Source organism: Drosophila miranda (genome assembly GCF_003369915.1).
Source record: "Drosophila miranda strain MSH22 chromosome Y unlocalized genomic scaffold, D.miranda_PacBio2.1 Contig_Y2_pilon, whole genome shotgun sequence".
NCBI classification, from domain to species: Eukaryota; Metazoa; Arthropoda; class Insecta; order Diptera; family Drosophilidae; genus Drosophila; species Drosophila miranda.
The window spans coordinates 27,528,754-27,545,805 of NW_022881614.1; the positions used below are offsets into that span (position 1 = coordinate 27,528,754).

The window sequence follows — 17,052 nt, forward strand, 5'->3', positions numbered from 1 at the left end:
CGAGCGCAATTAAAAAACTATATACACAATCCGTGGCAAAAAAAAATGGTCGAAGTTAGAGCCTGGAGAAACATCGATCGTAAAATCGATGTCATCGATGTTTTATGCGATATTCAGAAATACACCATATAAAAATATACCAGTACCACTAATACCAAATAAGTAACATGAAATTATTTACATAAATTATAATTGAGCTAAAACTAAAAATATAAGTTAAGCTATTATAAACATCTGGCCCATAACGATATATAATATTAGACCGGGACAGAAATTGTTGTGGTAGCCGTGAGTTTATTGGTACCGGGATGTGCCATCGCTGAGTGTAACTATCGAATAATCGCAAATGCAGCCAAAGTAGTGAAGAATTTGTTTAACAAACACTTGAATGGTGTTTTTTGTAAAAAGTTTAAGCACAAAATTAAATGGTAAATCCCCTCAATTCTTTCACCCAGTACACACTTAAAACTGGGCAGAATCTCGGGAGTGAAAGCCAAAGAACAAAACTTTCTGGTTGGCATCAGTAGTGTGTGCTTGTGTGCGTGTCTGTGTTGACAAAAATACAACAAAATCAAAACTCAGCGAAAACAGTAAGTGTACGAGAGAGCACTCACCAGCAAGGAATTTATAACTATATATTCCTAATAAGCATCCTCTGTTCTGTCAATGATGTCACGGACAGAAGATATCCACTCTCTCTTTCCATCTCTTCATCTCGGGGGTCAGTGGTGTCGTTTTTTTAATTTGCAGTGTGTTTCGGGTTTGGATGCTGCGATGTCTTAAACATTTTGAATATCACGTCATTTTTGGCCACGCTTTGTGGCAAGCAGCTGAACAAAAATCGTTCAGCGAAATCGATTCCACTACATTTATGTGTATGTTTGTGCACATATGTATAGATTGTACATTAACTTCGCGAGAGTTTGCATGTGTCCGCGTGAATTGGTGTGTCGTGTGTGCATACATTATATGCACGAGTAGATGAGTGTTTTTATTGCCTTTTATCAAAGTTTCGCGCTATCGCTAAGCCACTCCCCATACTCACCCAATTCAACTGAGAGAAGAGAGTCTCGTAGTTCTGTAATTGTGGCCTCCTCCTGCGCCACCGCCTCCGCCAGAGCCAGCGCCACCGCCTCACCCACCTTCTCCTCTCTGCCTGCCCACGATGACGGATGGTGATCAGCGGGAGGCCTTGGTTAGGCGTGCCGAGGATGAGCGCGAGGAGATTGTCAAGCGCTACGAGCTGGGCCTCGATCCCACCAACATTGTGGATCCCTGGGAGAATCCCACATTCGAAATCTATCACATAACTGATAAGTGAGTTCTTGACTCTTTAATCACTGTCACTTAATCTACTGTCCGCTGATATCATATCTCTTTCATTGCAGATATGGCTTTATGCACGACTCTCGCCTGCCCACCACGCGCGATTCTCAGGAAATGCAGCTAACCAAGATTGAGCTCGAGCGTGATAAAAAGTGGATGAAGATGCTGGCCAAGTGGCCGCCCCCTCAGGACAAGCTTCACACACGTGTGTACAAGGGTATCCCCAAGGCCGTTCGTTGGCCAGCCTGGAAGAAGCTGCTCAATGTCGACCAGTCGATAGCCAACAATGCCGGCGTTTATCCCCGTATGCTCCTGCTGGCAAAGAAGTACTCCACGGAGACGCGCCAGATCGACGCCGATGTGAATCGCCAGTTCAGAGACAATCTTGCCTATCGGGAGCGCTACAGCATCAAGCAGTGCTCGCTGTTCAATGTGCTCAATGCTTACAGTATCTACAACTCAGAGCTAGGCTACTGCCAGGGAATGGCTTGCGTGGCTGGCGTGCTGCTCCTATTTATGCAGGAGGAGGAGGCTTTCTGGGCCCTTAATACCCTGATCACCGACCAAAAATACGCCATGCACGGACTTTTCATTGAGGGATTCCCCAAGCTGACGCGCTTCATTGACCACCATGATCGCATTTTGTCCAAGATCATGCGCAAGCTACATAAGCATTTCACCAAACACAATGTTGACGCCCTGCTGTATGCCATCAAGTGGTTCTTCGTGGTCTTCGTAGAGCGGGTAAGCACTATCGTTTAACTTCAGTTGAAATTAAATGAATGCCTGCTTGATTCTGTTGCAGGTCCCCTTCAGTCTGAGTCTACGCGTCTGGGACATATTTCTGTTGGATGGTGATCGCGTCATTCTGGCTATGGCCATCACCATTCTATATCTTCACAAGGATGAACTGCTCCGCATGAAGGACATGGATGCCATCATAGAGTATCTGCAAGCAAAGCTCCACAAGAACTTTGGCTACTCCGACGACGACGCCATACATGCCCTCGAACGTGTGATGAAGAAGCTGAAAGACTTGAAGCTTGATGTGCCTCCACCAGCGAAATCGAATGAGTTCCCCACACGGACCTTGGGAGACTTCGTCGATGCGGATATGGAAAAGAAAATCGGTCGCAGACGCAACGATTACACAGACACGGAGAAGCAAGTCATAACAGATGTGATATCAAGGTTGTAAATGCATATTTCAAAAAGATAAACAATGTCTCAGGTCTCAGTACTCGTATTATATTTCCAGACAAGAGCAGAATGCAATTGATGTGCAATCGACGGTGTCCTATGAAACTTCGGAGTGCGCTACGGGTGAGTGTCGCGTGGTTTGACAAATTCCCCACCACACTTTTGTACATACTCTAACTAATACTAACGCTTGCTTCCCCACAATCCACTAACAAACCCAAGTAACTCAGTAATTTGTATTCAAGTTTCATTTTGTATATTGGTGGTGCACAGTTGCTTATCACGTTTAAGACATGTATTCATTATTTACAAAACAGAAAGAAATATAAGCAGTTTCCCCGAATCGAATTTGAGTTGGTGTTGCACTACTATTATGTACATGTAAATGTTTATGTATCTGTATATTGATGTCCCCCCGAAACAGCGTCATTTTTAGTTTAATTATGATATGGTATATGTATTTCTTTGTATTTGTTCATAGCGATGTATAGATTTTATTTTGATTATACTTATATTCAGATCCTGGATTGTAGGGGAGACAACTCCCTATAAGTTTACATTTTAATTAAAATTTTGAACGGTGGGTGAGCGGAGAGGACAGTTCTTCGATCAATAGAAATAGGATGATCGTTGGAAGTAAATTTAATGGAAGTTAGTTCATGTTAGTGGTTTTGTATGGAATACCGAGGACTTCAAGGACCCCTTAGCTGTAACGGATCTAACGGGCACTAATTCTAACTGTATCTATGCTGTATAAATATTACCATCTAAGGGCTGCCCCAGTCCCTGTCCAGCCGTAACCAAACAATCAATCCAGTTCACGCTTATTAAGTACGCCCCCTAAAGTTCATGTCACATAATCGGATGATCCATTTTGTAACCCATGTCTAACCCATTGTCCGCTACGTGTACATATGTATGTCTACATCGATCACATGCCACCGCTTCGCTTCTGCGTCTGCGTTTGGGTTTGCGTCCGCCCCCGACCTCGCCCGGTATGATGGAGCCGCCCAAATCTGAAAGTAAATCCAGATATGAACTAAACCCGCAATCGCTTCTGTAATTTTGTTCCTAGGTGATGCATACTCAATGAAAACCTATCAGAGTATCACTAGCTTAGCCACCTCGCCGGCAAATAGCAGCTACTCGCTGTACAGCAACGGATACGTGGTGACCACAATTGAGAATGCCCACGACCACGACCCTAGTCGCAGCCAGAGTATCCATAATCTCACCTATCTCAACTCTCAGCCGCCGCAGAATTCCCTTCCCAATGGGCTGCAGCACATGCGGCACAGCTTCAGCAGCGATAGCGACAGTCGCAAACGCCTCGATCTGGATCAGGCACTGGAGGCGCTCCAGAGACAGCAGTTGCACATGCACGTGAAGCCAACATCAGCAGCTGGCCACCGGGAGCCGAATCAGGGTATTTATATCGTGCAGAATGGAGGCAGGCACATAGATCAGCAGCAGCGTGATGTTGCTAGTGCCATTGACGATGCCAATGATGCTGAAGCTGACGATAACGATGATGCGCTGAGCGTGGAGAACACGCGACTTTAGTTTTTAGTTGATTTCTAATATTTAATCTTTCTTTATGTAGTTAATGTCTTCCTTTATGGTTTGTAAAACGCATTTGCCAACTTCAATTCCAATTCCCATTGCTCACAATGAAAATTTCCACGTACTTAGCTTTAATTTTTGTATTTTCAACGCGTTGCATCGGGAAAACTGAACTATTCATCATTTTCTAGCATTACTCAATGTTTGTATCTAGTTATACCCGATACTCAAAATGAGTATTGGGGTATATTAGATTTGTGGTAAAAGTGGATGTGTGTAACGTCCAGAAGGAATAGTTTCCGACCCCATAAAGTATATATATTCTTGATCAGCATCAATAGCCGAGTCGATTGAGCCCTGTCTGTCTGTCCGTCCGTCCGTCTGTCCGTCCCCTTCAGCGCCTAGTGCTCAAAGACTATAAGAGCTAGAGCAACGATGTTTTGGATCCAGACTTCTGTGATATGTCACTGCTACAAAAATATTTCAAAACTTCGCCCCGCCCACTTCCGCCCCCACAAAGAACGAACATCTGTGGCATCCACAATTTTAAAGATATGAGAAAACCAAAAACGTAGAATTGTAGAGAATGACCATATCTTTAAGACTGCGGAATCTGAATTGAAACAATTTCATTTTTTCTCGCCCTGTCTCTCTCTAACACACACGTAGCATAGGCGGCTTTGCTTAGAGTAAAACATTAGCGCCAAGATCTCAGAGACTACAAAAGCTAGAGCAACCAAATTTGTTATCCACACTCCTAATATATCGGACCGAGACGAGTATGTTTCAAAATTTCGCCACACCCCCTTCCGCCCCCGCAAAGGACGAAAATCTGGGGATATTCAAAAATCTCCGAGACTATTAAGGCTAGAGTAACCAAATTTGGTATCCGCACTCCTGTTAGATCTTACTATAAAACGTGTATCTCAAAATTTCGCCCCACCCCCTTCCGCCCACACAAAGGACGAAAATCTGTTGCATCCACAATATTGCACATTCGAGAAAACTAAAAACGCAGAATCATAGATAATGACCATATCTATCAGATTGCTGAATCTGGATCAGATTTTTATAGCCAATAGGAACAAATCAATTTGCAGTGGCTACGCAGCGCCCGACGTCACGCTCAGACTGATTTTCTGTCTCTCTCGCACGCACTCTTTGTCGTGTCGTTTAATATTAGCGGCGTCTGCCGGAGGAGAGCCATACTGACTTAGTATCGGGTATAACCGTAGAGTTGCGGTGTCCGCAGCAACTCACAACGTTCCCCCTCGTTTTTTCTACTTTTATGTTGCCTCCTCTAACTACTTACGTTTGTATTCCAAAACTGATAACTCCTAAGATTCCAACGATTCCGTTTGAAACTACGTACAACGATTAATATTTATTGATATCCGCCTAACGACATTTCTAAACTACTTTGCACCTATTTCCACATAATTTGTTAGGCTTCTTTCCCTTGCATTTACTCATGTTACATATGTAATCAGAAAGAAACTCAAATTTAGTTTACCTTAAAGCCAAATTGAAATGGTAGTTGTAATTTGATTAGCCAATAATTATACCAATATGATTGTACACACTACATACGAGAACAATATAGCAAAAGTTCCGTACCGTACCACACAAATAAATATAATTTTGTACCGAAAATGAACTCACTTGCCAGCATGATTAATGAATATATATATACCCACCCGAATATACATAAATAGCACTACATGCATATGTATTACCGATCCAATATTTGAAATGCAAAGAAATGTTTGAGATTCAGATATCAGTATGAATCCGGCTCGCTTTGCACCACCTCACATACACCTCGTACAACCACTACAACACTAACACCGCTAACAAAAACCACTTCACATTTACACTCCAATCAACCACCTCCCAATCTCAACGAAAACTAAATGAAAATTTCAAAAACCAAACTTCTTTCCAACGCATTGGCCACACACCGAACTGGAATTGGTCTGACGTTGACGTGTTCTGTTCGATAATTCAAAAACAAATAAACTAAATGCCATTTTATTAGTTACGCTTACTGTTCCCGAGGACTCGCACTCAATACGAAGATCGCTTGCAGGTACTTCAGTAGCCTCGCACGGCTCGTCGGATACCATGTCGCTGGAGGACAACAAGTGAGTAAAAAGTAACAAGTAACCTGGAATTTTGTAGACCCCCAACTAACCGGGCTGACGATCATGGCTCTTTACAGTATTCACCTGAAAACCGCCAATATGCTTCAGAGTACGCCACAGCGAGAGATGCTTTTGGGCACCTGACGTCAGCTGCCGCCGGCGTCTAGCTCGACGCTGGCAGCTGCAGTAAATCATGCCACAACAGCATTAGGGAGCACCGCCACGTCTTCTCCACGAGCAACCCCAACACCGCCGCCGGTTCCGCCCCGATCGCCGCTAGCTCTTGGATGATTGGCAAAGCAGCAGACGACAACGAACCAACAAACTGGAATAACCTAGGGCCTGCTCGTTTTCGTCTGCTGCCTGTGCCTTGCCTTGAGTCTTCTATTCTTACCACAGCAACTAGAACAGCAGCAGCAGCAGCAGCATAGCTGGCAAACACACCACTTCCAAGAGTAGCGAACTAATTTATGATAATCATCAATCACACCATCTGTACATAAGTCGTTTAAGTTGGAGAACAAGGAAATGGTGCTTGTAAAGAAGCTTTTGGCGGACTCAGTTGATTGAATTTGGGGTACAACGGAGCTAAATGAACATTGCAGAATGGTAACTTCTGTTTTGAAAATTGATTAAGCAATTGAGAATTAAATGCAAAATGCTAAAGGAACAATATTTAAGCAAGAGCAAATCGTATCTAATACACATACAAACCGGTTAGAAGTCTATTAGATTGCATATTGAACTACAAATAAACATATATTATAAATTGTACTTGTATATACGTACCGATGAAAATACAAAGCAACGTTAAAAAGTTACGTCCAAGAAATGTAAGCGAGTGTAAAGCTGCCGGTGCCGGAGCCGGACCCGGAGCCAAATACAACCAAATATTAATCGAAGAATCGAATCATTATGATAGATATAATATACATATGTAGTTATACAAAACCGCAACAAATTGACGAACGAAATGATAGTGCATTCTTTATAATTATTTCCGGGATGAGAATTTACACGGATCAGACCATGAATCATTAAATTAAGTTTCCCAACAAGGGAATCATGTTTATTTAAGTAATAGATTATGTTCAAGAGCGTTTTAAAATAAAACTTAACTGAACTTGCGCGTCCCCCCATTTTCACGTCTGTGGGTCCAGCTTGCCGCCCTTTTCGATAATCTTTCTCAGATCCTTGAGCGACACCTCGCCTGTGCCGCGTGCCAATGGCTGCGGCTGGTTGGGTCCCGGCTTCCAGCCCACAAAGTAAATGATTTGAAAGGTGGCCGGCACGCCACTTTCGTTGGGTTTGGCATAGAGCTCCTGGTAGATGGCACTGGCCGCCAGCATTGTCTCACGACTAAGGTGTGCGGGCCTATTGAAGGCCGCGTTGTTCTCCGCCATTCCCTTGAGATCCCACATCAGCTCAAACATGCTGGGATAGCCAATTACTAATTCGTCGGTGTCTATGGTCAGCATGGTGAAGCCGGCGCGGTTTAGGAGAGATCCGATGTCGCGTATTTGGGTAAACGGCGAGATGTGCGGTGAGATGCCACCCTTGCGCTCCAGCTCGGCCAACTGCAGCGAGGAGCGCAACTCATACAACGTATCCCCGCCAAACATGGAGGCTATGAAGACGCCGTCTGGTTTTAAGCTGCGCTTAATCTGGGCAAAGCAACCCGGCAGGTCATTTACCCAATGCAGACTAAGGCTGGAGATGAGCAGATCCAGAGAGATCTCCTCAAACTGTGAATAGAAAAAGTTGGACGTGATCGTTGAAAAGAAATTCAAATTATTTTTTACCCACATCCAAGTCCTCCTCATCTCTGACTATTTTGTGTATTTTGAGGCCTGGCGTGCCCTGCGCCTGCTCAAGCATCGTGGCACTAGTGTCTGTGAGCGTCAGACGCTCCACGCTCTCTGCCAGAATGTGCTTGGAGAGGTAGCCTCGACTGCATCCGATGTCGGCGGCCGCCTTGAACTCGCGTTTAATGTCAAACACACGATCCGCCAGTCGAAAGCCCACCTCCTCCTTCAGATAGTCATAAAGGCCTACATCCTCACTGTGGACGCAAACAGTTCTTAGAAAGCCTCTTTAAACCCCGAGAAAAACTTACCTCAGGGCGGCGCGTTCCTTTTGTAGCCGCTTGGCGTTGCGGTCAAAGATGTTTTGATGCGTGGGCTCTGTGAGTGAGGAGAGGGCCCGCAGATCACAGGTGACCTTTAAGGTTGATAACTTTGTTAAGTTCTTTAACATAGTCCGTTTAGTAAAATTAAATTAAATGTATGGTATGCGGTAACAAATCCAGTACACCGGCAGAGAAACAAACCAAAACAGAATCAGCTGTTTGAATCAGCGTCTGAATCAGCTGTCGCTGCCCAACACTGTCTGTCAGTAATACATTTTGGCGCCAAAAGCCGTAGTTCAGCGCGAGTCTGTGTTTATTTTATTTTCATTGAACATTGAACAAAATGAGCTTCTCGCGAAGTGCCCTACGCTATGCGCACACCAATGGATACACTGGGCTCCTGTACACGCCGAAGGGCGAGTTTATCATTACGTGCGGCACCGATGGTGATATTCGCCACTGGACGTGCTTCAGCGACTATGACCCGCGCTCCACCTGCCTGGGGGAGTTTGTCATGTGCATCGCTCACTCGGGCAGCCGCCCCCAGGCCTCCACCGACCGCAACTCCATCCATGCCTACACGTTTCCCGAAATGGACAGCGATGGAATCCTGATGCGGTTCACCGCCCCAGCAACGTGTCTTAAAGTGTATGGCGAGTACACGGCAGCAGGCAGCGAGGATGCAACAATTAAGGTGCTACGCGGCGAGAATGCGGTCAATGTAATTGTCCTAGAGGGTCATACAGGACCTATACTCGCTCTGGACATGTTTATTGAGAGGAAATTACTGGCCTCGGTCAGCGGCGACAGTCAACTGAAGGTGTGGAACTTTGAGACGGCAACAGAGCTGAAGAACATTACTGGACTTCCACGAGTTTCGAGAGTGCGACTCAATACGGCACGCCCACCTTTGAACCCCAGAGCGGGGAACTTTTGGCCTATGCAGCGTTAGTCTAGAGCAGTTGAAGCGCGACGTCATGAACTATGCGGATCCCATTGATGACGAGCTCTCCCGGGCCAGCAGCAGCAGAGTGGAGCCTACGCCAGCTGCACCTCAAATCAAACTTTTCAAGCAGCAGTCTGCCTTCCAGCCCAGCTCCACGCCTTGCGATCTCGAGCACCGATACATGGCTTGGAACGATGTCGGCATAGTCACAGGCCACGTGGAGCCGTCTGGCGAGAGTTCCATAGATGTGGAATTCCATGATGCGAGCATTCACCATTCGCTGCACATAAGCAATTATAACCAGCACAATCTGCCCAGCCTGAGCAGCGGGGTCCTGGCTTTGGCCTCCAACGAGTCCAGCAAGCTGGTGGTGATTGCTTCGGCCGCCGCGGGAAACAAAGAGTGGTCTCTCAGCTTCCCGGACTGCGAGTCCGTGGATGCGCTGGTGGCTACCAGCCACCTGGTCGCAGTTGCCACCAGTTCCAGTTTCCTTCGCATCTTCAGCGTTATGGGTACCCAGCGCGAGGTGTTGAGCATACCAGGCACCGTGGTGGCTTTAGCCGGACACGAGCACAGCCTGATGTTGGTCTACCAAAGCTCTGCTCCTAGCCAGACCCAGCAGCATCTTTCGGCCATGCTAGTGACTATCAATGGACTTAGCCTTCGCCTCGAACATCTGCCTGTGCCACTCACTCCTGGCAGACAGATAGACTGGCTCGGATTCAGTGAAACCGGGTCGCCTATCATGGCAGACCACATAAGTCTGCTGCAGCTGTACAGGAAGAGCAGCAATGTCTGGTTCCGCATTTGTGACACCATGAAGCAGAGCTCCAGCGTATCGAACAATTACTTTGTGGTTGCCGTCTCCGAGCGTCGGCAAATCGTACAGGCAGTCCTCTGCCGCGACACATCCTATCCGATGACCAATCCCCGCCCCATGCTGCAGGAACTGCGCATGCAAATCCCACTATGCGATATCGAAGTGGAAAAGTCGGAACTGGAGGATGCCCTGCTGCGATCCAGTCTGATGCAGGCGGAGGGCGCCGAGAAGATGCAGAAGGAGACCGCCATCAAGCTTTTTGCGCTGGCCTGCAGCAGCGAATGCGAGACACGGGCCCGCGAGCTAATCGAGTCGATTGCCTGCACTGAGCTCCTACAGCTGGCTGTCAAATATGCCACCAAGCGGGGACGGATTCATCTCTCTGATCGCCTGTGGGAATTATTGCCCCAGTTGGAGGCTATCCAGGAGGCGCGCAAGCAGCAGACGCTGCTAGGCGCGAGCGGGATAGCAGCCACCATTGTCCTACCCATGACACCCACGGCGGGATCTCAGGGTCAGGGACCTAAGCCCAAGCCCATGGAGTTGAGCTCCTCGAAGCGCGGGGCCCTGAAACGTTTCACTAATTCGCCAAATATGTTCAAGGCAGCTACTCGACCCTCAACACCCGAGTCAACCAGCCCGCTGGATACACAGGAGAACATTTTCGCTGACGCCGAGTCTGAGGTAGCGACTGGTAAATCCACGGAACAGCGTACTCCTCTAAACTCTGTCAATCCCTTTGCCATGAAACGCAAGCTGGTCGACACAAGGGTTATATTTGGGTCCGAGAAGCTAAAGCTCGCTAAAAAATAAACATATAATTAGGCCTTTCATTTAAGTACCTATAAAATAAATAAATCATTTAATACAATTTTTTTTTTGTTTTTTTTGTTTTTAAATCATCTCAAGGATGATCGGAATTTTGATCGTAGCACTGTAGCCACATTGATCAGATACTGGTGATGTAGTTTGGCGAGTTTGACAGGTCGGTATATAAAACGAGGGGGAACGTTGTGAGTTGCTGCGGACACCGCAACTCTACAGTTATACCCGATACTTAGTCAGTATGGCTCTCCTCCGGCAGACGCCGCTAATATTGAACGACACGACAAAGAGTGCGTGCGAGAGAGACACAAAATCAGTCTGAGCGTGACGCAAATTGAGGCACTGCAAATTGATTTGTTCTTATTGGCCATAAAAATGATCTGATCTGATCCAGATTCAGCAATCTGATAGATATGGTCATTATCTATGATTCTGCGTTTTTAGTTTTCTCGAATGTACAATATTGTGGATGCAACAGATTTTCGTCCTTTGTGTGGGCGGAAGGGGGTGGGGCGAAATTTTGAGATACACATTTTTATAGTAAGATCTAACAGAAGTGCGGATACCAAATTTGGTTACTCTAGCCTTAATAGTCTCTGAGATTTTTGAATATCCCCAGATTTTCGTCCTTTGCGGGGGCGGAAGGGGGTGGGGTGAAATTTTGAGATACACGTTTTATAGTAAGATCTAACAGGAGTGCGGATACCAAATTTGGTTACTCTAGCCTTAATAGTCTCTGAGATTTTTGAATATCCCCAGATTTTCGTCCTTTGCGGGGCGGAAGGGGGTGTGGCGAAATTTTGAAACAAACTCGTCTCGGTCCGATATATTAGGAGTGTGGATACCAAATTTGGTTGCTCAAGCTTTTGTAGTCTCTGAGATCTAGGCGCTAATGTTTTACTCTAAGCAAAGCCGCCTATGCTACGTGTGTGTTAGAGAGAGACAGGGCGAGAAAAAATGAAATTGTTTTCTTGATGCTGGCTATAATAATAATACGATCCAATTCAGATTCCGCAGTCTTAAAGATATGGTCATTCTCTACAATTCTACGTTTTTGGTTTTCTCATACCTTTAAAATTGTGGATGCCACAGATTTTCGTCCTTTGTGGGGGCGGAAGTGGGCGGGGCGAAGTTTTGAAATATTTTTGTAGCAGTGACATATCACAGAAGTCTGGGTCCAAAACATCGTTGCTCTAGCTCTTATAGTCTGTGAGCACTAGGCGCTGAAGGGGACGGACAGACGGACGGACGGACGGACGGACAGACGGACAGACAGACATGGCTCAATCGACTCGGCTATTGATGCTGATCAAGAATATATATACTTTATGGGGTCGGAAACGATTCCTTCTGGACGTTACACACATCCACTTTTACCACAAATCTAATATACCCCAATACTCATTTTGAGTATAGGGTATAAAAAGGGGTCAAAAGTTTAAGTCAGCAGTTTTGATGAAGATTGCCAGCTCTCTGAGAAATATTAGAATTGTTATAATATTTAAAGATTTTGAATTTCCTTCTGAGCCCGGCAAATCTTTGGCAATCGAAGATCAGGTGTTCGGCATATTCAGTTACATTGCACGTTTCGCAGATATTTGAGTCAATTGCTTTGATTCTGTGTAGGAAGACTTTGTCGTATGTGTGTCCCGTTATAAGTCTGTTAATGGTCTTGATGCTTTTAGCATTCCATTTAAGAGAAAAATACCAGGGTTTACTGGGTATGTCTGGAAATATGTCTGTGAGGCTGGATCCCTTCGTCCTACACTTCGTCCTGTAGTCCTCATTCCATTTGTGTACTAAAAAGTTCCTAATTTCTCTTTGAGCCTCCTTGTAGCTGTATTTTATATTTATTGTAAACCCCTCACTTGTAGCAGCCTTTGCTGCTATGTCAGTCTTTTCGTTGATGGCCACACCCTTGTGACCAGGGACCCATAGAATGTCAAGTTTCTGAATGTCTGATTGGTTAATTACGTTGTAAATATCATTCACTAGGTACGAGTCTGTATTCTTATTTTTAATTAAATTAATAGCTCCTAATCCATCACTTAAAATCACAGCCTTTTTGTAATTATATTTAAGACATAGTTCGAAGGCCTTTTTAAGGCCTACGAGTTCGGCACCTACTGAGGATAATCTGTTTTCTATTTTGTACTTGTGGATATTTCCACTAGGCCATTCTACTATTCCTATGCCACATTTACTTTCTCTAACTGATGCATCTGTTGATAGAATGTTCCAGTCGTCCTTTCTGTACTTGTTCAGAATCTCATATAATATAGTTTTTATTTCTTCATTCGAGTATTCTTCTTTGCGCTAAGTTAAAAATTTATCTAATACATGGATTTTGTTACATGTGTTAACACTATCACAGTCTTGAGTGTTTACAAATATGGAATTAAATTCTCTTAAAGTACGTGCGTACCTCGTATCCGCTTTTGAGCGTATTAGCTCGTCAAACATTGTTGGATTGAACCTTTTAATTTTAAGCAGTTCTTTGGCTGTAAGCCATTTCGCCCTGAAAACAGGTGGCATTACACCAGCGAGGACAAAAATTTCGTGTTTGCTTGTGTCAGGTGGCACCCCAACACACCTTCTGAGTGATTTAGCTTGCGCTATTTCTATATCTTTACTTGCTCCAGATCCCAAGTCTGAAAAACTTGTGATAGCATATTCTTGTTTTGTTCTAATAAAAGCTTTGAAGATGTTGGTACTTGCTTTAGGTTTTAGACCTGATTTGATAGTAGTCGCAAGCTGGAGGAGTCTGTTGCCTTTTTTTGTTTGTTCTTTAACCATTTTTACATGACTGACATTTGACATGTTTGCGCTAATCAGTCTGCCTAAGAAACGGATATCTTTTCGATTTGGTATAGGCACATTTCCAACAGAAATATTTACCGCTCTGACCTGTCTTTTTCCTACATTCATTGCTGCAGATTTGCTTGGATTGAAGCTAAAACCGAGATCACCACATAGAAGGTTAAAGTCATTTAGTTTTTTATTAAGGTTTTCAACCGCTACAGTAAACTCTCTGTTGTGAGAGATTATAACGAAGTCATCTGCAAATTGCATCATATGAGTATTTCTATCACAGATCTGATGTAGTCTTTTTGTGTATACATTAAAAAGGAGGGGCGACAGACAAGAGCCCTGTGGGATTCCTCCCTGAACTACCTGAACAGCTACGTCTTTGGACATTTGTTTTTGATTTCATAAGTAGCTGCTTTTATTTCCTGTTGGATGTTCTTCGCTAAATTATCCATATCTTTGTCGGCCTCAAACTGGCCTGTTTTTGGCAAGGAAAGTTTTGAGTTTGTGTTGATATCCTGCTGTTTCAAAGGTTATTGGGTGATGGTGGCTGCCTCCTAGGTAAAACTTTTCGCATTTCCAATTCTCTATATGAATACCCTTTGTGAAAGTTAAATCGAGTACAGACCCTGATGTTGAGTCGATGTGTCTTCTGAATGTGAAACTGTGGTCATTTGCTAGACTATAGCCAGCATTTGACATAGCTTGCATGAGAAAAGTTCCCTTTCCACTGTTGGTTCTGTCTCCAGAAAAGGTATGTCTTGCGTTAAAATCTCCTGCAATTATGACTTTTCCGAATGCATCTAAATATTCAAGGAGATTGTTAATCGCTTGCTTGAAGGATGCAAGAGACAACAAAGGTTCAAAATATACTGAGATGATAAAAAATTTATCTTTGTTGTTGATGGTTCTTGCTATAATTATATCTTGCTCTGTCTCATATATCAGTCTTTTAACTCTTAAGTCTTTTTTGTAGGCAATCGCCACTCCTCCATAACCGTCCTCTCTATGTTTTTCTAACATAACATTCCAACTTCAATAGTTGGCTAGTTTCCTAAAACGGAGATCGTGAGAGAAAACTTCAGCCAGAATGGCGAAGTCGAAGTTTTCATTGTTTAAGTAGAATACTAGGTCGTTTTTATTGGCTTTAATAGATTGAATGTTATGTTGTAAAAATTTCATATTTATTTAGATGTTTTAAAAAGGTTCGTTTCTCTCTGTTTGTTCATTTTTCTGTCTGCATTATGTTCCATATTGTAATCATTTGTACTGGTCACTTTTTTTGATGGATGTGACACATCATTTGAGTCGACTAAACGAGACAACATGTCAACCATCTGTTGAATGGTAAATTTGTTTTCTTTTAGTTCTTTGTTTTCAAAAAATGGTACGTGATTACTAGAATCGCTGGTATATGATTCTAAGTGATAGTGGGGTTTTTGTGCAGGAACCAAAGGTCTCTGCACTAACCTGCTCGCATAACTGTGTTTTTTTAAAACTTCATTTGCTTTAACGTTTTTGTTTTGAACATTTTCCTCATTTATGTCTAGTTTTGGATAGTTTTTTTCATAATTATCTAACAGCGAAAAGTTTTGATGGATTGAGTAAGTGCTAAGCACTTCCTTACGCGCGATTTTTTTGATAGTCATTATTTTGTTAATGTCCATCTCCTTTTCCCATACTGGGCACATCAGTCTGACCCTAGCTGAGTGATTTTTCCCATTGCAAAGGATACACTTGAGACCAGTGCACGACCCATTGCACTCCTCGACTCCGCATTTATAGCACCTCCTAGCTGATTTGCATCTGGTCGAAGTGTGACCAAGTCTGCCACAATTATAACATTGCCTTACTCTGGGAACATATATGCTTACTTTCATCCCACATATCCAAAAAGAGATACCTTTTCTGGGATGTCTGAACCCTCAAAACCAGTTTTGACTGTTTCTAATGGTATGAGCTTGAATGTTTCGTTGTTGTCATCGGTTGTAATTTTCTGCCTTCTTGCTAATCTTTCAATTGACTTAATTTTTATGTTAGAAGTAATATTATCCATAATTTCATTCTCAGAAAAACCGAGGGGCACCCCTTTAATTACTCCATAGGATTCCACATAGTCTTTTGGTATAAATACCACTAAATTCATTTTTTTTAACTCCTCATTTAAAACTAATCATTTGCTTCGCTGAAAACCTTAAAATAAATCTTGTATAGTGTAGGCGCAAGAGCTACGATTTCTTTAATTCCTTTGATTTTAAGGTGTCTTATTTTTGGTGCCATTTTTGGTGTTTTTGTTTTCTAAGATGGTACTGTTCTTAGTCGATCCTAGTCCAGCCGCATCACCGATGTGGCACTCACTATACAACACTGTTTCTCTTTCGATACCTACATTTGATGGGTTTATAATCGGATTAGTATTTTTATTCAGTGTTTTAGTCATTTCAGTATTTCCAGTAAAACCATTTATGGCATTTGTGTGAGAATTGTGAACGGTCACACCGTCAGAAGCCTCCACCATTTTGTTACTGTCATCGTCTATCAGCATTTTGTTATTTATGTCTGTATTGGTGTTGTCGCTTTTTTGTTCCTTGCGCATCTTTTTTGCTGGGTACTTTTCGTTAGTCAAGCTGTCGAATATGTCCTCTTTCACACTTGAACACAAAGCACTGAAGTTTTTTGCTATTGTTTTTTGGGTTTGAATTTTGCTGCTTTTTGCCACCTGATCAGGGGGTTTCAATTTGGCAGACACCGAGTGACCGGCGTCCGCCATACTTGCTGGTTTAACCAGATTGCCAAAGACTTACCTCTCCTTTGGGAAATGAAAGAGGAAAAATTTATATATTGATGAAGATTTGTATGAAATAAACAATGATCCAATTTTTACAATCACTTTTAATTAAGCCTTTGTTGCTTGGAAAAAGTCACTTTTCAGACTGTTAAGAAAAAACACGACCGGTCTCGCTCGCTGATGAAAAGGAAGTGCATTTAATACAATGTGTTAGATTAACTGCCGGTTGATTGTTTCGGCGGCTGGTCACACTCGAACCATCGAATCGAAATCTGTACTTTCAGCGAATTTCATGTCAGACCCAGTACCAGTACACTTTAGTTTGACTTTTTATAGAGTATTACACGTCACAATTTCTAACACCAACAATTACGCACATACGAAAGAGCCCAGTCCAAAAAACTCTGAGGCACAGCTCAGCGCCAATGCAGTTAGAAACTTAAAAATTTACAGTAATTTGTGAGTAGTACTGTAGTATTGGTTACTCTTTGCCAGCACTCAACA

At 43.5% G+C, this 17,052-nt stretch overlaps 3 protein-coding genes across 4 annotated transcripts; 2 read left to right on the forward strand and 1 right to left on the reverse strand.

The window, feature by feature from the left end:
• Positions 1–640: 640 nt before the first annotated feature.
• On the forward strand, positions 641–7,356 carry LOC117192440 (USP6 N-terminal-like protein). 2 transcript variants are annotated; one of them, XM_033397121.1, is made up of 6 exons: positions 666–1,317; positions 1,389–2,070; positions 2,132–2,517; positions 2,585–2,649; positions 6,128–6,233; positions 6,311–7,356. In XM_033397121.1, the coding sequence occupies exons 1-6, from the start codon at positions 1,166–1,168 to the stop codon at positions 6,375–6,377; spliced, it is 1,458 nt and encodes a 485-aa protein (XP_033253012.1). In that variant the 5' UTR covers positions 666–1,165; the 3' UTR covers positions 6,378–7,356. The 2 variants fall into 2 exon arrangements, with proteins under 2 accessions (XP_033253011.1, XP_033253012.1); XM_033397120.1 differs by lacking the exons at positions 6,128–6,233; positions 6,311–7,356 and adding an exon at positions 3,602–4,286 and having other exon boundaries at positions 641–1,317.
• On the reverse strand, positions 7,195–8,578 carry LOC117192442 (arginine-hydroxylase NDUFAF5, mitochondrial-like). Its single transcript, XM_033397122.1, has 3 exons — positions 8,350–8,578; positions 8,040–8,295; positions 7,195–7,978 (listed from the first exon to the last, which is right to left on the reverse strand). The coding sequence occupies exons 1-3, from the start codon at positions 8,487–8,489 to the stop codon at positions 7,376–7,378; spliced, it is 999 nt and encodes a 332-aa protein (XP_033253013.1). The 5' UTR covers positions 8,490–8,578; the 3' UTR covers positions 7,195–7,375.
• Positions 8,579–8,619: 41 nt separating this feature from the next.
• Positions 8,620–10,975, forward strand: LOC108158529 (WD repeat and HMG-box DNA-binding protein 1). The gene is given in 3 exon segments (XM_033397124.1): positions 8,620–9,230; positions 9,233–9,312; positions 9,315–10,975. Coding segments are annotated over 3 exon segments (2,232 nt in total). The 5' UTR covers positions 8,620–8,704; the 3' UTR covers positions 10,941–10,975.
• The last annotated feature ends 6,077 nt before the right edge of the window (positions 10,976–17,052 follow it).

Excerpts from the sequence above, each read along its gene's own strand:
- LOC117192440 (XM_033397120.1), top strand. The coding sequence starts at position 1,166 with ATGACGGATGGTGATCAGCGGGAGGCCTTGGTTAGGCGTGCCGAGGAT. Across the intron at positions 1,318-1,388 it reads ATCTATCACATAACTGATAA|ATATGGCTTTATGCACGACT; the intron begins GTGAGTTCTTGA and ends CTTTCATTGCAG. Across the intron at positions 2,518-2,584 it reads ATAACAGATGTGATATCAAG|ACAAGAGCAGAATGCAATTG; the intron begins GTTGTAAATGCA and ends TTATATTTCCAG.
- LOC117192442 (XM_033397122.1), bottom strand. The coding sequence starts at position 8,489 with ATGTTAAAGAACTTAACAAAGTTATCAACCTTAAAGGTCACCTGTGAT. Across the intron at positions 8,296-8,349 it reads AAGGAACGCGCCGCCCTGAG|TGAGGATGTAGGCCTTTATG; the intron begins GTAAGTTTTTCT and ends TTGCGTCCACAG. Across the intron at positions 7,979-8,039 it reads GAGATGAGGAGGACTTGGAT|TTTGAGGAGATCTCTCTGGA; the intron begins GTGGGTAAAAAA and ends TTCTATTCACAG.